Here is a 25,035-nt window from a genome sequence, read left to right on the forward strand (position 1 = left end):
AACAACAACAACAACAAACAACATACACTCTAAGAATCTCCCTACAAAATGCAGTACCAAAACTTCTTTTACCCAATGTTATGTTTTACAGATTTTCATATTCCTGCCACAAACTACTGCCAAACCCCACTGTTTCTGAAGAGTTAATTCCAACTCGTAGCGACACTCCACAGGGTTTCTAAAGCTGTAAATCTTTGAGAGGCTACTGCCCATCTTTATCGGATGAAGTAGCTGTATCTGTACTTTTGACTTTTTTTGGCAACAGTGCAACACATAATCCCCCCAGAACAATGAAAACAAAACCCAGTGGTTCTTCGTCTCCCGCTTTTCCACACACCTGCCATTGTCTCCCTTATCAATGTAGATGTTAGCGGAGAATGAATGAAGGAAGCCTTGTTTCTTTATATTCACAAAGTCCATTCTAGTTTAATGTGATCCAGTGCTGTGTACTGTATGTCAGGAGGAAGAAAGCAGTCAGAGCGGAGCCAGGACATGAGACGCCCAGACCCTGTACAGCTGATCGAAAGCAACCGTGACTACACTCGCACAGACAGATGGACTGACTGTGCACCCTGGACTCCGGGCGGTAGCGTCCCGGAAGAGCTGCCCTCTGGGGCGGGGCAAGGTGACTAAGCGAGGGTCGGACGGCCAATCAGAAACGACAGCCCCACCCGTAAGGGCGGAAGAGAAGAGGCTAGTTCCGGTCGCGGCCGCCCTCGGCGCCATCTCTCGCCTCCTCTCGGTCGCTTGTTCCTCGTCTCCCTGACCCTGCTGCCTGCCTCCTCCTCGGTGGAGCTCCTCCCCGTCTGCCCTGTCCTTGTCTCTGGCTGGTCCCCCCACATGGATCTAGTCGGAGTGGCTTCTCCGGAACCCCGGACAGCAGCGGCCTGGGAACCGAGCAAGGTGAGTGACGGCCGAGCGGGCGTACCTGCCTTACTCACCTGCACTGTGTCTCTGAAAGCCTGGAGGAGCCGGCAGGTGTGATGGCCGCGACTTATCTGTTACTAGGCAGTGGGAACCCTGGCCATCTCGGACAGGGGCAGATGGGCCAGGACAACGGGACGGATGGGCTGCGCTGGCCTCCAGGGCTCCCAGAGACCACTGTGGATGTTTTTGATCTCTCTTTAGTTCTGCACTTGGTTGTCTGAATCACGGGGAGGTGTATTGATCAGGGCTTGCCTGCAGACGTTTGGGAGAAATCAAGTCTGACCTGTTTCTTTACGGGTCCAGTGAGTCAAACCCAGCAATTCATAGAAAGTTGCTTTAGTTGTTTTCTGAGATTAACTAGTGTGGCTGTCCTAGTTCAGTAATTTCTTGTTTTTGAACTTGTAAAAGATAAAACCAGGCACACCCTCCCTCCCCCACGCTAGCATGCCAGAGGGTTATGAATTCTTGTTACCTGCCAGCTTTTTAACTTTTACAGTTTCCCCTGTAATGACAAGCTGAAAAAACTGTTTACTTCTCGTTTGGTTTCTGGTTCAGTCAATTCCTTTTTCCATGACACTCCATTAAAAGGATTACTAATTTTAGTGAACTTGTTTGAGAGCAAGAACACGTAAAGTGTTCTCTAAGTTTGTGAAGGAATCGAACTTTTAGCTTCTTAATTGTTCTTTACATATTAGCATAGAGCTTATCTTTTCATTAAAGAACCACCTGTTGGGTTTGTTCATTAGTGAATAAGTAAAGGAAAATTTTATGAAAGTCCTACAATTTAGGGAGTATTGGATGTGTTCCACCAGAATATTTGTTTCCATGCTATTTTGTATCTAACTTTATTCTGAGATCCTATTTAAAATGTAAAGAGCAATACTACTCTTCATATTCAGTTCTTGAGTTAAAGCCAGAGAAAAGTGCCCAATGAAAGCAACATTGCTTAGAATACATTCGCACAGCAGATTTAACTTAAACTTTAATTGATACATTATATCCATAGTGTTCTAATTCAGTATACATCATCAGAATTTAAATTTCCATTTTTGTCGCTCAAACAGAAATAACCCTAGGCATGTTGATGCCCTATTTAGTGAAAGATCATGTTTTGACAGGCAAAACAGAAGCCACTATTTTTCAAAACAAAACAAAACAAAGACACCTGAGTGAAGAGAATTGGTGTTTTTGGTGGTGGGGTTTTTTGGTTTCGTTTTCTTTTACAGCTCAAAAAATCTCTTTAGTTTCTGATTTATTTGGGACAGCTGATTGTCCTATCTGGTTGAAGTATAAGGAAAATCTATCCCACACACAAATATGTAGTTTATATCCACTGCCATTAAGTGAATGCTACATTGTAATAGCCCTATAGTACTGTAAATCTTTATTGTATCTATCTATATAATAAAATAAATGTATATATAATTTTTTTTTAAGCTTAAAGCAGCTTTATTAAGGGGGCTCCTAGGCAAGATTCCTCAATCTGGGGGGAGAGAGAGAGACAGACAGAAAAATAGAAAGATAGACCAGGGAAAACCACCTAGGACTGTAAATCTTTAAAGAAGCAGACTGCATCCTTCTCTTGTGGAATGGCTGTTAAATCAAGCCACCATTCTTCAGGCCAAAGTTCTAACCCTGTCGATTGTAACAAGGCTACATACATGTGGATTATAATAGGAGGGATCATTTAAGATGAATATTAATGTGACCAGCGATGGGTTGGTTTTGACTCAGTGGCGATGAGCTTAACTAAGAAAGTGATTGAAATGCTAAGAAAAAACTGACTTAATCTCCAAAAGTGTGCATGTTATTATCCTAAACCTTAACACATTTTAGAACAGAAACAACTAACCATTCTATTCACCCTCAGAGTGATGATAACGGTCAATGTGAAAGAGCCTCTGGAAAACTCACTTGAGAAAATAAAAGAGGGAAAGTCAAATAATAGTACTGTTGTGAAAATGGGGAGCTCTGATGAGTGGTAAGGAATTGTGCTGCCAGCCCAAAAGCAAGTGGTTCGAATCCACCGGCTGCTCTGCAGTAGAAAGATGCGCAGTCTTCTCTCTTGTGAGGAGAACTACCTCTGAAAACCCACTGGCAGGTCAGCTCTGTGTCAGTTACAACTTGAGGGTATACAATAACAATAATTATGAAAATAATTGTGACCTTGGAGACCCCCTGTAAGGTTTTTAGAGACCTGTCTGTCTTTAGGTTCCTGAGGTACCTTTTGCAAAATGTAGAACTGTTACTATGGCAAAAATTTTGGGGGATGTTCTTGGTAGGGAAGATTGGTAGACTATAGACAAAAGAATAGGTGTCTCAGAAGGGGAACTGTAAAAATGAATTTTGTGACACTCCTCAATACCTCAACATAAGAAAGGCCTGGGAAACTGATATTCAAGAGGAGCCTGAGGAAGCATAACAGTAAATTTGATTCTGAGGCAAAAAGAACATTAGGTTAAAGTTGAAGGAAATGAAATAAAATAAGACCTTGAATGAATAACTTGTCAGTATTGGTTCATTAGATGTTCATAAAACTCTACAACACAAATGCAGGACATTAATAGAGGAAACTTTGTATTCAGTATCTAGAACTCAGTATTTTCTGTAATTCTGAAATAAAAATTGTGTTTTGAAAAATAGATGACTGTTGTGTAGACCCTTATCCCTTTTGCCAGAGGTTTTTGTCTTAAGATGTGTAATCACATGTTCTGCCTAGATCGTGTCTTCTGGCTGCAAGTGCTCTTTATTTAAGTAAGAGGAAGAGTGGGAAATTAGATTGGAAAGCTGGGCTCGAGCTGTTGGCTTGAAGAGTTTGGATTTGATCTCAAAGTATGGGCATTGACTATGTCTCTAAAATCTTTAGTATCCTCACTGCCAGATACTGCCTCAGTGGGAGGCAGACAGCAGAGAGATGGAGAGGTTCAACTCAGTATAAGACTCCAGGGAGCAGAGCAGATCTGTAGGAGGGGGAAATGGAGATGTCTGTGATCTGTCCTCTCTGCCTGTTTCATTTTCTGATTCAGTCTGTCAAAGGAGTAGGTAAATATCTGCCTGCAAAGAAAAAAATCACAGTCTCTCATTTTTGCCTCTTACTGTCATTTATGCAAGTTCAGCAGAATTAATGGGCCATAGCAAAAGACTAGAAGGCATCAGAAGTCAGTGGGCAAAAGGACAGACTGATAGAGGAAAGCATGTACGAGTCATTTCTCTTACACATTGCTGGTGACTCAGAACCAACCAACTGTTAGCTGACCCTGCAGTGGGTTTTCTGAGACTGTAAATTGCTCAAGAGGAGATTGCCTGTCTTTTTGCTGGGAAGCAACTGGTGGATTCTGACTGCCAGAGATGTGGCCTTTGGATTGACAGCGTAGCTCCCTAAGGGCTATGCCACTAGAACCCAGTGCGTGAGTAGTTGTTGGGTGCCGTTGAGTAGGAACTAGCTCATAGCTGACCCTGCAGTGTTTTCAGAGGCATGGATAGGGGGAGATTCTCCCGCAGAGTGGGTTGAAACCACCTGCTTTTGATTTGGCAACAGCCACCCAGCACCAAATTTAGACTAGGGGCAAACTTGACAGTTCCTTAAATACCTCCAGTGAAGGTTTTTTGACCCATATTACTCAGCATATTTTTAAGAGGGTGTGTGTGTGTGTCTTAATACCCTAAGCTGTATGCTGGGGTGAGGCCCAGCCCCCTTCAAGAACTCTTTGCTTTATTGGGGCTCATATGTAATCAACTCGAATATGGTGAAGTGACGTCTACTTGGAGGAAATAGAGAAAGGAGAAAAAGCCTTGAAAGAGAAGAGCATGTGTGACCCGTAGAAGAGTGAAAGGAAGGCATATTTGGCAGATACGGTGTTGGTGGAACACATGCATGGAGATGACACTGAAGACATTAGAGAAAATTATGAAGCATGTTCCTTGCTAAGGAGTTTTGATTTTACGCTTTAGACAGTTGGGAAGTTTGCTTATCTTATTCTAGAATAAGGTGACTAGGGAAGCAGTGTGCCCTGAGGCCTTGATTTAAACTTGAGTGCGTTCATCTACAATGTATTCTTTTGTTAAATGACCTCTTTGGTCGTAGTTTTTAAGTCTGCAAAATGGCTGTACTGTCTGTTACTCACTACTGTCCAGTTGGAACCAACTCGTAGCCGGCTTTCCAGCAGGTTTCTGAGGCTTGCACAGAAGATTGCCCATCTTTCTCCTGAGGAGTTGTGTTTAGGTTAGAAACCTCTATAGGCTAGAGCTCCCTTAAATCTGTAAAATGAGGGTGACGTTGCATCGCTTCAGTTGTTGTAAGACTTAAATAATCTTTGTAAATGATAGATCTTAACTGGGTAACTTGTTAGTCAGCTGTATCTGTTAGGCTACTGTTGTCCAGTCAGACTGTGGCCATCCTCCATTGGATGTACAAGGCTATAAAGGCTTTTTCAGAATAGGCATCCCGTCTTTTTCCCATAGAGCAGCTGGTAAATTTGAACCACTAACCTTCAGTAAGCAATCCAGCAGATAGCACATTACACATCCAAGGCTTTTAGGATACAATTAGTCATTACAAAAAACCTTTTCATAAGGAAAAGTTCATACTAATTTAGAAGCTGTCAGATATCTTCTATGCCAGTAAACCAGTTGCCATTATGCCTATTCCAGTTCATATTGCTGTTGTTAGGTGCCACTGAGTCGAGTACACCTCATAGCAACCCTGTGAACCGTGAATCTGAACCCTGCCCTATCCTGTGCCATCCTCATCATCTCTGGCTTACTTGACCCATAGCTTCTGTCAGTGTGTCAGTACTTCTTATTAAGGATCTTCTTTTTTCCTGACCCTCCATTTTTTTCCCCAAACACGATGTTCCTTTTCAAGGAATAGCCTCTCCTAACATGCTCATAGTATGTGAGACGAAGCTTCACCATTCTGACTTCTAAGAAGCACTCTGGCTGCACTTTCTCCAGGCAGTCCATAGGTTATTCAGTACTCTTCTCTAACATCACAGCTCAAAGGCTTTGATGTTCAGTCATCTATTTATTGTCCAGGTTTCAGGTACATAGCAAGTGACTGAAAATAGAGTGGCTTAAATCAGATGCACTTTAGTCTTTAAACTTGCTCCGCAGTACTTTGGAAAGGTCTCTGAACATCAGACTTATCCAGTGTTCTAGACTTGCCCAAGTTAGCTGTGGGTCCAGTTCATTATAGGTGATTAATATTGGGAAGCAAATTTCACTTCAGTATGTGCCTTAAAGGAATTAACAGGACAGAGCAGCTAGATATGGAAACAGATTCCATCTGCTGATTCAAACAAACAAATTAAAATTAGATCTTGGCCCTTGTTGGGGAATTGTGAAAAGGAATAGAATTTGATGTTTTAGGAAGATTATCTTTTACCAATGCCTGGAATGAATGGGGAGCTGGAAATGACGTGGTTATCACAGAAATTTAAATATAAGATGAAAAGGGCTTATAGTGGATTCTGGTCTGTGCTTAGAAAACTTCTCCACAAAGAACCAACAGAAGATGTGTCTAGATAGAGGAGATGAGAGAGGTGGCCGAGATGGCTCCAGGGCCTCAGTGGAGGCTGAATGGAGAAGAAGAAAAGGAAAGTTCAACCTCAGGAGAAAATAAGTTTGATTTGTGGTATACTCAGTTTATTAATATAGTTTAAAACAGTTTCTTACTCACCTTTTCTCATTCTTGCCAAGTGTAGAAATTTATCAGAGGCACATCTATCCTTTTTTGGAAATTGGTCCTGTTCGTATCAAACTCTGCCAACAAATTTCTAAGTTATTCTCTTGATTTACATTATGTGTATGTATATATTTCAACTTTATTTTTATCAGTTACATGTACTTGTGCTTTAAAAATCAAATACTTTCAACCAGAGGCTTTGCTGGAGAAGGAGGGACAGTCTCCTCCTGTACCAGTCAGATCCAATTTGATGGTACACACACGCACACATACAAATAATAATAAAATTTTTAAAAAATCAAATATTAGTGAGGCTTATATTAAAAAAATAGTAGTCCCATGTTCCTCTTCCTACCTGGTAATCTGCCTTCCTCTTTTAGCTGTTTCTTTTGGAATTTATTCCTTTATGAATAACATTTATCCTGCTGTTCCCCCCCCATTTTAGTTAATATTTATTTACTTTTATAGAAAGGGAGGGCTTAATTCTGAAACCTCCACCCCGCCTCCAAATACACCTCTTGCACCCTCTGCATCCTCCTGGTCTGGAGGCTCCTGAATTGCTAGGAGATTTTGTGACTTATTTCTTTGATGTTTTTCTCTCTTGTTACTGTATTCTTTTTCTAGAACTCACCTTTGAATTCTGGATTTTGTTCCTTCAGGATTGGTCTATTTTTGTGTATATTTTTTTTTTTTTAATGTGTGTACCTCAAATTGGATCTGACTGGTACAGGAGGCGATTGTTCCTCCTCCTTCAGCAGAGCATCTGGTGGATTTTTGTGTGTATTTTAATATCCTTTCTGTCTGCATAGAAGGTAGGAAGGTCAGCAAAAGAGAGGAAGACCCTCAGCAAGATGACTTGGCCCAGTGACTGCAGCAATGGGCTTAAGTGGGTCAGAGATTGTGAGGATGGCCAGGATAGGATCCCTTGGTCACTATGGATCGTGTTCGACTAGACAGCACTTGCCAGCATCATCAGCCTTTCAGTCCCTTTAGGAGAACTGTGTTAACTTCTCTTCTGATTCTGTGTGAGGTTTTTCTTCTCTGCAGTCCTGATTTGAGAGTCCCCTTCCTTGCTCAAACTCACTGCCATCCAGTTGGTTCTGACTCTAGGCGACTCTCCATTGAGTTTCTGAGGCTGCAGATCACCCTGGGAGGAAACAGCTCCTCTTCCTCCCACTGGTGGATTTGAACCACCAGAGATGTGAGGTAGCTATGCAACTTGCTATGAACCACAACACCAGTGCTCTTTAAATACAGAATATTGATGCTTTAAAGGAATTGTCTGTGATGAAGTGTAGAGAACTCCCTTTCCTCTCCAGAGTTGGCCTTGGCTCAAGGTGGAATAATAGATCTGAGTGTACCACATCATCTCAGAGAGAGTGGATAAAACTTGATTCTGATTCACTTGGGCACCAACGCAGCTGTCATTTTCACTCTTGAGCTCTACCTTAACACCTCGATGCACTTAATTTTCAGATCCTCAATGCTAGAGACACTGAACAAGGGTGGTTTCCAGGCATCTCTCAGCAGGTCTTTAAAGTAGCCTGAGGACCTGTACTGACTAAATCTGATGAGATTGTATCACTCAACAAGTATCAGATGCTATATTCTAGATAGGTAGTAACATGAAAACTTTGAGAGAAATAGAATGGAGGGGGACAATTATCCATTGATGATAATTTTTGTATCAGTTTAGGACAGTACATTATTTCTATTTTATCATTTGAGACCAACTTAAAACCACTGGAGGCTCAGCTGTGAATCATTTCTGATCACCAGCAATGAGGTGGTCTTTTCCTTCCATTTGATAAACATTTAACTTTAAAAATGTAAGTATTTTGTTTATTAGTCACATCCTCTGACTCAGCACATAATCCACTTACTGCTTGCTGTGTGCATGGCCGAGGGTGGCTCTTGGGTTGAGTCTGAGTCTTCCATACGGGAGACCCAGGTTCAATTCCTAGATATGCCCTTCCCATGCAGCCCCAGCCATCTGTCAGCGGAGACATATTTGTTGCTAAGATACGAACCGGACTTTAGTGGAACTTCCACACAGATGGTCTAGGAACAGAGACTTCACCGGGTGCTTGTGAAAAATCTCTCCATGAAAATGCAGCAATCAGATTCACAGTCTGTCATGGGGAGGGGTTTATGGGGTCTCCATGAGTCAAGAGCTAACAACAAAATGGGCTGGACTAGGTGCCGGGATCCAGACTGTAGTTTTTGTAGCAAACAAGATACACAGCCCTACCGTCAAAGTGGTGACTGCAGACGCCAGTCATTTTTAAGATAAAGGAAGTACAAGATGCTATCTGTCCATCCATATAGCAGGTGAACAGACACCATCTAGACTGATCATGAAAGTCCTTGCAGAAAAAGTGATATGAGACCTAAAGATTGTCAAAGTCAGGGAGGGGATGAGGAAGAATGTTCTAGACAAACAGAATAGTGAAAGTGAAAGCCCAAACAAAGGCTAAGGGGGAAAGAAGGGAGAATTTTAGAAATAAAGAAGTTGTAAAAGTGAAGAGAGCAGCAAGACTGAATGCCGGACCTCAAGGATCTTACAAGCAGTTACGGCATGCATTTGGATGGTCTCCTAAAGGCAGCAAAGTCTAACCCACCGTCCTAGAGTTGATTCCAACTTAAAGCAACCCTCTCTCAGGTTTCTGAGGCTACAATCTTGATGGACAGAGACTGCCCACACTTTTTTTAAAAAAAAAAATAGAGCAACTGGTGTGTTCAAACCACTGATCTTTTGGTTAGCAGTACAACATGCTACAATGCCGTGCCACCAATTGTTGTTGTTGTTGTTATGTGCTGTCGAGTCGCTTGCAACTCATAGAGACCCTATGTACAACAGCCCTAAACTCTGCTCTGTCCTATGCCAGTCACACTGTCTCTGACACTCCCATCCTGATTACCCCAGTCATTTAATCAGTCCACCTCATAGAGGGTCTTACCCTCCTGCTCTGTCCCTCCACCCTCCCAAGCATGATGTCCCTCTCCAAGGACCGGTCATCCCTCCTTACAACATGTCCAAAATATGTTAGATGGAGCCTCAGAATCCTTGCCTCCAAGGAGCCACCCACTTTAACCTTTTCCAGGATCAATCTGTTTGTTTTCCTAGCAGTCCATGGTATTCTCAATACTCTTCTCCAGCACCACAGCTCAAAGGCATCAATTCTCCTTCTATCCTCCTTGGTCATTGTCCTACTTTCTGATGCATAACAAGTGATAGAAAAGACCATGGCCTATATCAGACTCACCTTAGTCTCCAGAGAGACACCATTGCTCCTGAGTACTTTAGAGAGGTCCCTAACAGCAGACTTTCCCATCGGGATATGCTTTTTGATTTCCTGACTGCTGGTGCCAAGAGTGTTGACTATGGAGCCAAGCAAACTGTGTACAATCTCAATCTCTTCACCATCCATCCTGATGCTGCCAGTTGGTCCAGTGGTGAGAATCTTTGTCTTCTTGACATTGAGCCTCAATCCATATTGGAGGCTGCAGTCCTTGACCCTCTGCAGCAAGTGTTTCAGGTCCTCTTCAGTTTCAGCAAGCAGGGTTGTGTCATCTGCATAGCGCAGGTTGTTGATAAATCGTCCGCAAATCTTGACCCCACATTTCTCTTCATAGAGCCCAGCCTCCCGGATAATCTGCTCTGCACACAGGTTGAAAAGGTATGGAGATAAGATGCATCCCTGGCGTACGCCCTTCCCAATTTTGAACCATGCAGTGTTTCCTTGCTCTGTTCTGACGACTGCCTCCTGGTCCAAGTATAGGTTTCACATTAAAACGATCAAGTGTTCTGGGATTCCCATTCCTCTCAGAGTCAGCCACAGTTTGTTATGATCCACACAGTCAAACGCCTTTGCATAGTCGATGAAACACAGATAGACATTCCTCTGGTATTCCCTGCTTTCAGCTAAGATCCATCTAACATCAAATACAACATCCCTAGTACCACGACCCCTTCTAAGCCCAGCCTGAACTTCTGGAAGTTCTCTGCTGATGTGCTGTTCCAGTCTTTGTATAACCTTCAGTAGACTCTTGCTTGCATGTGAAATCAATGGGATTGTTCTACAGTTTCCACACTCTGTTGGGTCACCTTTCTTTGCTGTGGGAACAAGTGCCTTCTAAATACTGTGGGAAACAAAGACTAAGTTTAAGCCACCACTGTTTTGTGGTGTCGAGTAGGGACAGTAGTAGGCTGGAAACAAAAAAGCCAGTTAGGGACCTCTGACAGGAGCCCTTCTGTGGGATGGTGGTACACTAATGAGAGAGGAGGGTACAGAGAACTGGGCAGTCAAAAGATGCTTAAGCAACTATATGTTAGTACCCATCACTTGAACTTGAATCACTTAAATTTGAAATGTAGTCATTTGTTGCTGCTAAATAAGGCTTGCCCCTTTAGAAATTGTGTAACAAACCTAAGAGACCTGAGTCAGTCTACTTAACAACACCTACATCATCAACAACAAAGGGTGGGAGGAGTCCTGGTGGTGCAGTGGTGGAACACTTGGCTGCTAACTAGAAGGTTCTAACCCATCTACCCTCCACAGGAGAAAGAGGTGTGGATCTGCTTCCATAAAGATTTACCCCCTGGAACCCACATGAGACATTACTGCTCTATCCTACAGAGTTAGTAAGCGGGAGAAACTGCTATGTAGCAGTAAATTTGGTTTTGGAGTTTGGATAGTCCTATTCTTTCCAGAGTGTTTCACAGCTTAGAAGGTGTCATTTTATTGTGTTGTTTTTCTCTCGCATACCCCAGGATGTCTCGAGAAGGCTTAACTTACTTCTTATACTTTAAAGACTAATACAGAAACCATAGAAATTAAGTTGGATGACATATGACTTTCAAGTGCACTTTGAGTTCTGCTAGCTGGTGTAGTCTCTCCCTGTAAGAAAATCTGCCTAGAAATCTGTTTCTTTAAGCAGAAGGGAACACGTTGGTCAGTGGGCAGTACCCGAATAGCGTGGTGCTCCTGCAGGGTTGAGAATGTGTCCACTGGGCAAACTGGAGGGTGTATTGGGCTACTTTCACTTTTCATTTCAGTTTATTCTTAACTGCATTTGAGCTGGAAGGAAGTTTTACTTACAAGATTATAATGATTCAATAGCTAATGATTCAAATGAGAAGATAGCCTTATTTCTGAGTTTAAGGTGTATCTTATTTTATTATTATTAATTGATTGGCCTTCCCTTTTTCCCCTACCCCCAACAGTGTCCATGGGCTACCCCTCAAAATACGAGATCTTGTTCCTTGGCTGAGGTAATGAGTGAACAATTGGCTAAAGAATTACAGTTAGAAGAGGAAGTTGCTGCTTTTCCTGAAGTTGGTGGGTAAGTAAAGCACACCAAGAATATATTTTATCAGCAGCTTTTTATATCAGACTTTTAGGATTTGATTCGTGTTTGTCCTAACTGATTAAAACATACCCTTAGAAAAACACTGCACTAGAAAGCGCACCGTATACACACCCATTGATACCTGGGTTCTGATGTTGTTTCTATGATTGGTTTTCAGTACAATCATGGACAAATCGCCCCGCTTCTCTGCATTTTAATTATGTTACCAGTAGAACTTGCTGATCTCCAAATAAACAAATAGTGAGGTGGCATACAGGATCGATGAAGTGCTTGTAGTTGATTAACACTCATCTGCTCTTTTTTTTAGAACACGGCACGATTGCATTGATAGGCTTAGTTTGGATAATATTTGAACCCTTTAACTTTCTCTTATACCTTTCTTAATTCTAATTCATGCTTTCACAAGTCATTAATCAGGAGGGAACCAGTCAGGGAAACATGAATGGTGTGGTAGAGTTCTTTCCCTTCACTGCTTCAGTAGATTTTGAAACTGGAAAGGCTTAGCCTACGCTTGTAATTAGTGGCATCCTTTACGTGCACACATCATAGTAGTATCATAGTAGTTTATATTGCCTTATTTTGATAGTGTTGCTGAAGGACCATTTATCACTGGAGAAAACACTGATACTTCCAGCGACCTAATGCTGGCTCAGATGCTACAGATGGAATTTGACAGAGAATATGATGCACAGCTCAGGCGTGAAGAAAAAAAATTCAATGGCGATAGCAAAGGTAGTATGGTCATACTGTGATGTGTTGGTTGGTAGGAAGCGCTTGTACCATGCACCCAAATAAATCTCAAACTATTTTTGCCTTTTTAAGTTTCTATTTCCTTTGAAAATTACCGAAAAGTACATCCTTATGAAGACAGTGATAGCTCTGAAGATGAGGTTGACTGGCAAGATACATGGGATGACCCCTACAGACCAGGTATCTGCTTGTGATAATCTGGGGGAGGGAGCAGCTGTCAGGTTAGAGGAATAGATAGACTCTTTTTCCTAATGAACTTGTCATGTTTATGTTTGTCTCTCAATCTGACAATTGCAAATTTATTCTAAGATTTACATGGCTTTTCAGACTTTGGTGAGTGCAACAGTATTATCTGATATTTTTCTATACTTGTCTTCTATCTCTTAATTGCCTTTTAGCAAAACCAATTCCTACTCCTAAGAAGGGTTTTATTGGAAAAGGAAAAGACATCACCACCAAACATGATGAAGTAGTATGTGGGAGAAAGAACACAGCAAGAATGGAAAATGTAAGTTACACAAAGTGTCCCTGAGGTGAAAATTTTGCTTGAATAAGTTAAAAACATAGGCCTTTATATATGATATCTTAAATTTATTTAAAAATACCCTTTTTCTTAAAAAATGTGGATGACAATAGAACAATACTATGAAAACTGAGCTAATAAGATAAAGTACCCCAGGGTAAAATGCTGAAATCATCTTAAGAGATTCTCAAATTGTGAAATAGTTCTTCTGAAAGTAATACATTCTTCAGCATATTATCTTACATAAAGTAGCCTCTCTAACCAAGAACCAGCTAACAGTGGGGACTGGACAATAAGAAATGGAAAAGAGAATTACTTGTTAGGATGTACTCTGTGAATCTTTGTAGGCTTTTATCTTGTATAAGAATTAGCCGGCAGAGTAATTGTTTAAAAAGCATTCTTTCTATTTCATATTGAAACCAAAACAGTCAATGTTGGAGCATTAGAGTGCAAGTGCTTCTTACGTAAGCATGTTATTAAATTATATCAATTCTAGGAATATATCAGATCTGACTCTAGAATAATACTGTCCGATAAAACTTGGTGTTATAATGGGTTGATAATGCGTACATTCTGTATTGAAGCTGTTCATTATAGTACCTGCCACCCGCCTATGACTATTGAACACTTGAAGTATAGCTGAGATAGCTGATACACTGAATGTTGACTAACTCAAATAGCCACTGTGGATACCATATTGGACAGTGCCGCTGTAGAATGGGATTGTTACCATGCAGACAAAACTTGCTCTTTTACTCCACACCTCCTACATGAAATTATCTCTGTAGTAAGATTGTGTAACCCTCAAAATGCTGTCCTGTGTCCTTTGGCTGGTGTAAAAAGCAAAGTGCAAGGTAGCTCTGGTGGCTTAATAGCAAGAAGCTGTGCTGAAATCCTGAAGGTACACGATTTAAATCCACCAGATGCTCTGCTGGAGAAGGAGGGAGAATCTCCTCCTGGGCCACTCGGATCCGACTCAATGGTACACAACAAGGGGGGGGGAAAGGCAAATTGCAAAGCCTACACAAGAGCTTTCTTTGTTTTCAGATGTACCTTTTTGTTTTATTTTTTTGGGCGGATTTGGTGTTTTGTTTTTTGTGGTTTGTTTTTGGTTTTGTTTTTTTCCATGAAATAAGGTTCCTTATTTTAGCATTGTACCATTCCTTTTTGGGTGCAGTTTCTTAGCTGATATTGCTAATTTTTCTGTTGGTTTTATTTTTAGTAAGTCATTTTCATCTGATTCTGTCTTCATTTTAACATAACCATTTGCTAATTCTTTCTTCCTTGGCAGTTTGCACCTGAGTTTCAAGTCGGAGATGGAATTGGAATGGATTTAAAACTGTCCAACCATGTTTTCAATGCTTTGAAACAACATGCCTACTCGGAAGAGCGTCGAAGTGCCCGCCTCCATGAAAAGAAGGAGCATTCTACTGCAGTAAGTGTTCATTTGTTTTGGTTTTGTTTTCTTAGTGGAAGGATTTATGTTAGGAAACTTCATGTTTGACAGGAGACACTCCATGCTTGATATCTTGTTATGTGATTATTGTTGTTGTTATTGTTACATGTCATCTATTCAACCACAACTCATAGCAACCCTATGCACAGTAGCTCGGAACCCTGCTCTTTCCTAGGCCAGTCTCACTGTGTCTGACACACCTACCCTAATTTACCGCCGTCCCTTGACCCTCTCAAGCATCATGTCCCCTTTAAAGGATTGATCCCTCCTGGCAGCATGCCCAAAGTATGCGAGACGGAGCCTCAAAATTCTTGCCTCCAGGGAGCCCAGCTATGTCATATGATTAACTTTTCATATCAAAGATGACTAATGTCCATGTGGATTTGCCGTTTGATTTTTCTGTTTTAATGTACTAGTTACTAATCATTAAATCAAAGCTAATAATTTAGTGGTCATAATTAATTTTAAGTATAACATTTATATTGCCACTAGATATTCCCAATTTCTTTTTTTTTTAATTCTTTTTTTGTGAGTGTACCATCAAATTGGATCTGACTGGTACAAGAGGAGATTGACCCTCCTTCTCCAGCAGAGCATCTGGTGGAGAAGAATAAGGAAGTAATTTTTTTTAAACTTTATTATTTTTTTGTGTGTGTACTACCAAATCAGATGTGGCTGTACAGGAGGAGATTGTCCCTCCCTCTCTCCAGGAAAGCATCTGATAGATTCAAACTGCACACCTCTAGGATTGCAGTGCAGTTTCTTGCCACTAGGCCTCCAGAGCTCACCCCCAAATTCATTTAAAAAACTGTTTCTTACTACTTTATTGAAATATCTATGGTAACTTAATAGTCTTATATTTTACAGTAATTGCAGTAATGTCTAAAATATCAAGAATAAACTATTAACCCTTTTTTAAAAAGTCTTAAGTATGCTAGAAGAGCTATTTAAACTTTGGAGAGAAAACAGGATTTTGAATAAGCCGATTGTCTTGGCTTTTTATTGTTCTTTTATATACTCATTTGCACATGAGTGAAATAAACACATGAGTGTCACAGTTGAGAGACCCCTGCTGGCATAGTCTATAGCAAATTGTGCTACTATCCCAAAGACCATGCCTCTTACCATTCGAATCCACCAGCTGCTCCACAGGAGAAAAGTGGGCAGCCTCTTGTCATGCTATTGGTAGGCTTGGAAACGCAGTGGGGTGTCTGCTCTGAGATGGTTCCCACTTGACAACAATGAGTTTGAGTTTTAAGTGTTAAAATTTTTGAAAATGAATTGTGTCTTGGTAACCCTCTTAGGAGAGTCTGCCATTTCTACATAGAGATAAATAATCAAGATAAAAAAAGATTTTTTTACCAAATTTTTCCTGTAAGATACTGGAAAGAATATGTTTGTGATCAACAGTCATTTTCACCTGTGGTGCTCTGTCTTTTTACAGGAAAAAGCAGTTGACCCTAAAACACGCTTACTTATGTATAAAATGGTCAACTCCGGATTGCTGGATTCAGTCACTGGCTGTATTAGTACAGGGAAGGAATCTGTTGTCTTCCATGCATATGGAGGGAGGTAAGTCAGCAGAGTAAAATGCCATTATGTGATCAAAAGTTAAGCCCTCTCTCCCCAGTATTAATGAATTTAAGTGGAGGACTTGATTAAGTACTTGATTTGATGGGGGAGCAGGGGGCGGCAGTATGTCTGGACCCTGAAGCATAGGGTGTGAAGAGGAGGGAAGACGCTGAAGTTAAATGAGGTGCTTGTGTTTGGAACCGCAGAGATATGTGGTAGTGAAAGTGGAGACTAGGAATTGGTTAGAATTTGTATTGAAGGTAGAGTCAGGAGTTTTGGGTTGAATGTGTGGTTGACCAGAGCAGTTTGATGGTGAGAAGCATTTACTGAGGTAGAGCTTGAGAAAGGGCAGGTTTCCAGAGTCATGTGTTTTGGTTTGGGTGTTTGGTGTGCGAAGTGTCTGTTAAACACAAATGGTATCAAGCAGATGGTTGGATAACTGAGCCTGAAGTTCCAGAGAAAGCCAATGTGACATTATCAGTGGTGAGATGGTATAAAAAGCCATGAAGCTAAATGAAATGTCCAGAAAGAGGAGGTAGTTATAAGAAGAAAGGAATTAGTTAAAACCAGTTGGAGTAGTCTTAACGTTTTGAGGCTAAACAGGAGGATGAGTTAGGGAGCTCTGGTGGCCTAGTGGCAAGAAGCTGCACTGCAGTACCAGAGGAGGATGAGTCTGCAGAAAAAGGCACAAAAGAGGTAAGTTGGTAGTTTAATTCCTAGTGTACCCTCTGAAATACAGTTCCTTTTCCTGATTAATGTTCTTCAGGTGTTTAAAGGTAAGTATCTCATTCTATCCACCTCCATTTTGTTCCCAGTGCCTCCCCCCCATGATTCTTAAGCCCTTCAGTGTCTAAGTTCTTCACATCTGAAGCCTCTTCCTCATTCCATCCTGACTGGTCATTTGATCTTCATGAAGTATGTCATTGATAGTCTAACTCAAAGGTCCTTGGTAATTCCTCACAGCCATTGGGAATGCATCCAGGTTTCTCACACAGATATCCAGAGTTCATAGCTCCAATTTCTGGTTTTTTTCTGTCTCGGGCTGTGTCTTACTTGTAGAATGTGCCATTCCTCAGACAAGTCCTATTCTGGTTGTTTCAGATGCCACTTGGGCCACAAAGCCTCATGAAACTTTTCCCGTCAGAACTTAATTGCCCTGTTCATGGGTGATTTTTATTCTTTCTTGTCCCTGCAGGTACACTCACAGGCAGGACATTCTAGAATTTTCTACAAGTGAAAGAATGTTTTGTTTGTTTTTTAAAAACTACTTATTTCCTCTTGTTTATGTTAAAATTTGTACTTGGACCATCCCCAGCTAGACCATAGCTGGTAAAGTACATTTTGTTGTAGTTATTCCTCAATTTGATTCCATAGTAATTAAGCAAAGAATTATATATTATAGATTATTGCAAACTGATTGACAGTTTGTTTGGAAAGGTGCTTTTTGAATGAAAACAAAACAAGGGAGTGCTGGTGGCATAATGGCAAGAAGCTTCACTTCAAACCCAAAGGTGCATGGTTTGAATCCACCAGACGCTCTGCTAAAGAAGGATGAGCGGTCTCCTCCTGTGCCTGTTGGATTTGATTCGACAGTACGCAACAAGAAAAAAAAAACTAAAAAATAAAACTTAAGAATCTTATGAAAATTCAAAAGTGTGTGTGTATAATACAAATCTTTAATAAATAGACTATATAAATATGTTTATATATACACACACATGTATTTGTGAGAAACTATAGAATCAATGTCATAAAATCTTTATTTTGAAATTGTTTTAGTTGTACTGATTAATTTTTTTCTCCCTTTTTCCATTTAGCATGGAGGATGAAAAGGAAGATAGTAAAGTTGTACCTACAGAATGTGCCATCAAGGTATTTAAAACAACCCTTAATGAGTTTAAGAACCGTGACAAATACATTAAAGATGATTTCAGGTTTAAGGATCGCTTCAGTAAACTAAATCCACGTAAGATCATCCACATGTGGGCAGAAAAAGAGATGCACAATCTCACCAGGTAACAAGATCCTGGGGCATCGCCTTTTCCTGTTAGGTGGCCAGGCCACAAATCTGTGTTTTCTTTTCCATTTATCTCTAGAAATAACAATCAGTAATACTTCCTATAGAAAACATTTTATATAATAGCCTGATTCCATGTTTTTAGGAAGAAAAGACTTTCTCCCCCTCTTAGTAAAGACTGAGGAAGACTTGAAGCATTTTCTGCCTGATATTTCTGTCTTATATGTCCAAATGCTATGTTTAAAATTACCATCTTCTAGAAACAAAAATTTCAGCCTTCAGTTAGGTTTAGAATATGTAGTGATTTCCTTTTTTCATTTCAGAAAAGGGTTACTACTTTTAGTATTTGTTGATTTGGTAGATATGAGATCTTATCTCCCATCTCAAATTGCTTCTGTTTCTCAGTTTTCTAAGCAGTTTCTTTTTAGCAAAACAGTTCATTTAATCACTCATAATTTTACATAGTAATCATTCCCTTTAATAATATTTTCTATTAATCTTTTGAAAACTTAGTTTTAGTTTCTTTCCTAAAGATACTCACTTTCAGAAATAATTATACCTGTATAGCAGCTTGAAAATTCTTCTAACTATAGAACTTCTGTGTATCATTTCCTAAGAGATCTTGCTGCCCTGGAGTCTATTTTCATAGCTACCCATGGCTTTTATTATGTACGTACTATGTGCCAGATTTCTGTTCTCTCTAATTGTTCTTTTTGCATGCCCTGTGTTCCAAGGCTCCTCCGCACCTGTCAGTACACACCTTACAGTGTGTTCCTCCTATGTCTGTCATTTCCACCAGACCATGGGACTTTTAAGGGCAGAAGCAGTCTTCCTGTCTTCCTATTCCTACATAACCCAGAGTAGATTATAATGTGCCATCTTACTAGAGACACTGCATAGATATTTGTAGAATAAATGAAAGGTGGTTGGTTTTGGGTTTTTTCTTTATCTGATCTTTACGTTATTAATCATCTCTTTCTTCACAGAATGCAAAAAGTTGGAATTCCTTGTCCAACAGTTGTAATGCTTAAGAAACACATTCTAGTTATGTCTTTTATTGGCCATGATCAAGTTCCTGCTCCTAAATTAAAAGAAGTAAAGCTCAGTTATGAAGAAATGAAAGAAGCCTACTATCAGACTCTTCATGTAAGCATGCACCTTTTTAAAAGATCTTTCATCTGAATTTTAAAAAATAGTGCCTGAAACAGTATTTCAAAGCGATACAGAAATGAGTGAAGTTTGTGAACAACTATTAACGTTAAAGTTTTGTTCTTGTATCACTTTATGGGTGTCTTGAATAATTTTTTTTAAAAAACAGCACATTTAAGAAACAAGTGAAAACAGGTAGCATTAATGACATGAAACATGAAGCTGTTACTCACAAGGCTTTAAAAGAGAAAATCTGATGTTACCACATTTGCCTCATTGCTTTGTACACCTTGCATGCTCTAACTAGAACAGCAAAGGAAGTGCTGGGATTATTGATGGAAACTCTCAGAAGTAGACTTGGCCTCGTAATTAGAAAGTGATGATCAAAACTGAAGTTGGTAGGGAGTGGGCTTTTCTGTTCATACAGATGTTAAGAGTTGAAAAGCTCATTTCAGAAATCTTGAAACAAGTTATTTAGGTCTCACGACTATTGTTTTATGTAGTCATAGATCCTTCTGGCTTAAGAAAATGCTCCTGGTAGAATTTTCATTGAACAGTGGAGATATTTAAGTGCTTTCTACAAAATTTCCATGTGTAGCTATATTCACGTCTTGTAGCATCAGATGTGAATATATAAGTGTTGATCTAAATTATGAAATAATTACTAGAGAGATTATCCAGTGGGAAATCAATGACAGTAAATTTCAGTCCAGTTTTTCTGGCTTCTTTGGGATGTATCTAGGAAGAGAGTAAAAAAAGGTTCTGTCCCTATTTGGTTCTGTTAAAGTCTGAGAAACATATTAATACTGGTTTCCACTTTATGGCAAAGGGTCACTGTCAATGAGTTTTTAATACCGCTTCATTCACATAAATGTCCCTTTCTCACTTTTGTCTGACTGTTCATTATAAGATCTGTTTCCCAGAGATGGGCTGCCGTCCTGCTCATCAGCTCTTCCCCTCAGGCTGGTCTCCTTGCTGTCATGCGGGCCAGGCAGTGGACTGTCACACACTCATCCTGCCCTTCCTTGCCATTGTCTTACTGCCCCCTCACTGAATCTTAAAAAAAGCCCACCAAGGGATGGTATAAAGGAGAGAGGAAACCAATTCGTGACTTTGATTTTGCTTTTTTGGAAAACACTGATATGCATATAACAGTCGCATAAATAAATGCTAAGTGTTCATTTCTTCAACACTTATCGTACTTTCTCACAGATGATGCAGCAGTTATACAATGACTGTACACTTGTACATGCTGACCTCAGTGAATACAACATGCTGTGGCATGCCGGAAAGGTGAGAAGCTTATGTTATTAATCCACTCACTCATTGGCTTCATAGCTGTAATTCACTCTAGATGAGATTGCCCCTCTTTGTCCTACAGATCCACTGGTGGATTCAAACCACTGGGAGGCACAGCTTTTGAGTTAGCAGCACTGCACCCTACAGACTGCTACCAGAGCTCCCTTTATTGTTAATACCCAGATTAAATTACTTGAATGTGAATTACTGAATGTAAACAGTGTCTCCTCTGGACTTAACTAGGTCTGGTTGATTGATGTCAGTCAGTCTGTGGAGCCAACCCATCCTCACGGCCTGGAGTTCTTGTTCCGTGACTGTCGGAACGTCTCACAGGTAGGCTTACAAATAAGCATACCCTTTCCTGTGGATTAAAAGAGGTCCAAATGCTTTCTTACTCCTAAAATAAATGAGATAGACTATAGACTCACTGATTAAGATAAACACTGCTTGCTTTCAAGGAAGGTTACAATCTTGGATGTACAGAAAAGTTGTCAAGTTTCATGTTCGATAAGAATATGATCATATGCTTTTATATTTAAGCTATTACATTTTCAAGGAAATATGTTTTTACTTTGACTCCAAACATTTAAGCAAGCAAGTAGGCAGTTAATCCAATTTAATGCCAAGTACTTAAAAAACTTCAGTTTGCTTGGCTCCACAATCAACACTCTTAGAGATGTTCAATTCCCAAAATTTCATTTATAAGGTAACCTAGTGACTTAACTTGTATTTCTTTATTAGTTTTTCCAGAAAGGAGGCGTAAAGGAAGCCCTTAATGAACGAGAACTCTTCAATGCTGTTTCAGGCTTAAACATCTCAGCAGATAATGAAGCTGATTTCTTAGCTGAGGTCAGTATTTTGCTTCTATCTCTGCCTTTCTGGGAATGGGGAACTGAATAAAGTGGACAGGTGAAACTGTTCCACAAGTATGACTTGCATTTGGCCAAGTGGCCTGTGTTGTCATTCTGTCATACATGGTATCATTATGTGTCAGACTGACTTAGCACCTAATAAGCAGACCAGTCAGTGATGGATAAGAAATGTGGTAAATCCAGCATAGTACAACTCCTCATAAATAGAGAACAGTTGTTATAAACATTAGAATTCCCTTCCTCTTCCTTAAAAGCTTTGTATGTTGTTGTTTATATCATCAAGTCAGATGACCAACTCAGAGCTTACTCTCTAGGAGGTTTTTCGGAGACTGTAAATGATATGAGAAGGGCGGGGGGAAGGGGATATGCCCATCATTCTCTGTGGAGCAGCTGGTGGATTAGAACCTCCTGCCTTTGACTTGGCAGGAGCCAACTTAACCACTAAGCAACCAAAGCTCCCTCAAAGCTTTGTATAGTGGACAGTTAAATGTATCTGATTCCAGTTCTTACCTTGATAAAGATTCTGTGTGTATTGACCCAGGTAATAAAATCGAGGCAGTAACATGTTCGAAGAATAAAATGTACATACATACTCACATACTATATAGTAACAGAGGTTTCTTCTTTTATTATTATTTTTGAGTGAAGATTTACAAATCACACTGTTTCTTTTAATGAGAGAACAATTTATTTCAAAAAAGAAAAATTTATTTCAAAAAAGATCGTTTGTGTGCTTGTAGAGCCTGGCAAGCCCTACGCCCACTGGTCAGATGATAGGACAGAGATCCTCCTGGCTCAGACGGCTGCAGGGTCTGACAAAGTCAAGATCAGCAAGTCAGATTGCGGGGTGCTGGCTGTGGAGGCTGCTGATAAGCAGGCAGTAAAGCAGGCTGCTAGCTCAAGTCTGAGCTATCAGAGATCAAATGGTGATGAGCCAGATGTAGGATACAGATTTAGAAAATCACATTGATTTTTAATGCAATTATTCTTAGGCATTTTGGTTTGTAACATTAACGACCATTGATTAATTTATTATAGTGTTGATTCGTTCACACTGTACTTCAAAGTCAGCACCATTAGCAGTGTACAAGGGTTTTTTTGTTTTTGTTTTTTAATGTGCAAGTTTTAAGAAAATAGAAATACTCAACCTAAAGCAGCATTTCTTTTTTTTGGAATTTTTTTTTTAATTATTAAATTTTATTAGTTTTAATGAACATTTACAGAGATTTGGGGTTTTCATTCATTCATTCATTCATTGTTGCACTGTTTAAAGTAGCATTTCTATAAAGTACCGTTTTGACAGGTGACTATGTTCATTTTATAGATCGAAACTTTGGAGAAAATGAATGAAGATCATGTTCAGAAGAACGGAAGGAAAGCGGCTTCATTTATAAAAGATGATGGCGGTCCACCAGTACTGTACAATGAATAGCAGTAATGCCCACTGCTAGTCATGTTAGCACAGTGGTGACTGTCAGCTGCCAGGGGCAATGAAGTTATGGGTGACTTGAAATACCAAAAAAGGAAACATGAGGAGTGTACAATGGTGCTTCTGTGGTTTTTCTTTTTCCTTGTAACTCATGTGCCAGATGTGTGGAATTTTTAGCTCAGCACTGAAAAATAGAATGTCACTACCTCTCATCTTATGAATAGGATAGCTCTTTAACAGCTAAAGGTAATCTACCTGAAATACACCTGATTTTATATGATTCCTGGCATAGAGTGTTTTCTTGAGAATTTTTAAAACTTGGCAAATTAGTCCCAGTATGGGAGGACAGGACAGATGTGTTTACAGGGGAAGAGTTTTGTTACAACGTATTTTCTTTTTCACCTCCCTGCTTTGTGTGGCATTTTTCCACAGATATTTTACTGCCCTAAAATTAGCCCATCTCAATTCTTTTTCTAGACTCTGACCATGATTCTAAAGAAAAATTACTTTTTTTTAAAGTGGGTGTTATAAATGGAAATTTGGTTTCACAGTAGATGATGAAAATAGATATAAGCAGTATACTTTTTATTGTTATCTCATGAGAAGAAGCTGAATGCTGCTTTTTTCATAATTCCAAGAAAACATATCAGAGTCTCTGAAAAAAAAATGAACATTTAAGAACTTCTTAAATATCCACCAAAAAAATTTTTTTTAATTTTTATCTTTCCTACATTTAGCTAAAATGGTTAAGCTCTAACTCATGGTGTAAGCTGTTTTGCATTAATAATGGAAATATAAATTATTTAGAAGGACAGAAAAACTGACATTTTAATGAAGTAATGAAACAAGTTTCAGTTTACATTTCAGTCGAACAATATATTTACTAATTGATTTTAAGAGAAAGACAGCAAACAACTAGAAATATTAAATCAGTTGGGAGGAAATATGTTGAAAGCAACTAGAGTGCCAAATTAACCAACTAATTTGACCTTTTCATCATTTTTTAACACTGGACCACAATTCTAACAGAAAGCAAGCTCTATTGGTACATTAAGTAGGCATTTGTAAGCTACATCATAATTCCTCCTGTTAACCACTAAAGAAGACCCAGACTTACTGTCTGATGAAAGAAAAACATCTTAACATTTTAAAATGCTAAGTGTGTTCTTTTTAAAAAAATATTTATTTCTAGGGGAGCTCTGGTGGCCTAGTGGCAAGAAGTTGTACTGCAATACAGAGGTACACGGTTCAAATCCACCAGATGCTCTGCCGGAGAAGGAGGGACAATTTCCTCCTGTACCAGTCAGATCTGATTTGACGGTACATGCGCAAAAGATAATAATAAAAAAATTGTTTTTAAAAAATTTTATTTTGTTTTTGTTGTATAGTTCTTAGTGCATTTCAGAGAAAGGTGTATTTGCTACATTTCTGAAATGTTTACTGCTCTAAAACCAATATTAACAAACAGGTAATTATTAACTAATTTCAGAGAACTATCAAATTTTAAAAGCTTTGACCATTTAAGGTTTGTTTTCTAACATCTCTTTGACAAAGAGCAGCAAACTGTTTCTGTGTGGCATTCTTGGGGTGTGTTGTGAACATGCTTTTTTAAAATTAAAATTGAAGAAATCATTATAGAATTGGTTCTTTGTGTGCGTTCTTCCCGTTTCTTAGATCAGTTCTGGCACTCGGTTACTCTCTGCATAAATTAAGCAGTACTATTTTAAGCACCTTTTTTAAACTTCTCATGTTTAGATTTCCCTCTTAAACAGGCTATTTCATATTACAAAAACTTTCTCTTGACTTATAGATCAGAGTATATTATTCCCCTAGTGGAAAATGTTGGTTTATTAATTTAAAAATCAAATATAAATGGAAAATACACAAAATAGAAACTAGAATTATGTTATCTCCTTATAATGAAAGTGGATATATGATGAGCTATACTATGAGGTATCAAAATAAGGGTGACTGTGCTTCTTGTC

General features: G+C 39.5%; 1 protein-coding gene across 3 annotated transcripts; it reads left to right on the forward strand.

Moving 5' to 3' along the window:
* Positions 1-840: 840 nt before the first annotated feature.
* Positions 841-23,267, forward strand: RIOK3 (RIO kinase 3). 3 transcript variants are annotated; one of them, XM_006903047.1, is made up of 13 exons: positions 841-903; positions 11,838-11,956; positions 12,570-12,715; positions 12,806-12,913; positions 13,132-13,241; positions 14,548-14,691; positions 16,157-16,284; positions 18,102-18,299; positions 19,288-19,447; positions 20,663-20,743; positions 20,993-21,082; positions 21,491-21,598; positions 22,946-23,053. In XM_006903047.1, the coding sequence occupies exons 1-13, from the start codon at positions 841-843 to the stop codon at positions 23,051-23,053; spliced, it is 1,563 nt and encodes a 520-aa protein (XP_006903109.1). The 3 variants fall into 3 exon arrangements, with proteins under 3 accessions (XP_006903109.1, XP_006903111.1, XP_006903110.1); XM_006903049.1 differs by lacking the exon at positions 841-903 and having other exon boundaries at positions 11,838-11,952; positions 21,500-21,598; positions 22,946-23,267; XM_006903048.1 differs by lacking the exon at positions 841-903 and having other exon boundaries at positions 11,838-11,952; positions 22,946-23,266.
* The last annotated feature ends 1,768 nt before the right edge of the window (positions 23,268-25,035 follow it).

The sequence above is a fragment of the Elephantulus edwardii genome, unplaced genomic scaffold (genome assembly GCF_000299155.1).
Source record: "Elephantulus edwardii isolate Elephantulus edwardi_28Jun2011 unplaced genomic scaffold, EleEdw1.0 scaffold00501, whole genome shotgun sequence".
NCBI classification, from domain to species: domain Eukaryota; kingdom Metazoa; phylum Chordata; class Mammalia; order Macroscelidea; family Macroscelididae; genus Elephantulus; species Elephantulus edwardii.

Coding starts and splice junctions, on each gene's coding strand:
- RIOK3 (XM_006903047.1), top strand. CDS start 841: ATGGATCTAGTCGGAGTGGCTTCTCCGGAACCCCGGACAGCAGCGGCC. Junction 11,957..12,569: donor GCTTTTCCTGAAGTTGGTGG/GTAAGTAAAGCA, acceptor TTATTTTGATAG/TGTTGCTGAAGGACCATTTA. Junction 13,242..14,547: donor ACACAGCAAGAATGGAAAAT/GTAAGTTACACA, acceptor CTTCCTTGGCAG/TTTGCACCTGAGTTTCAAGT.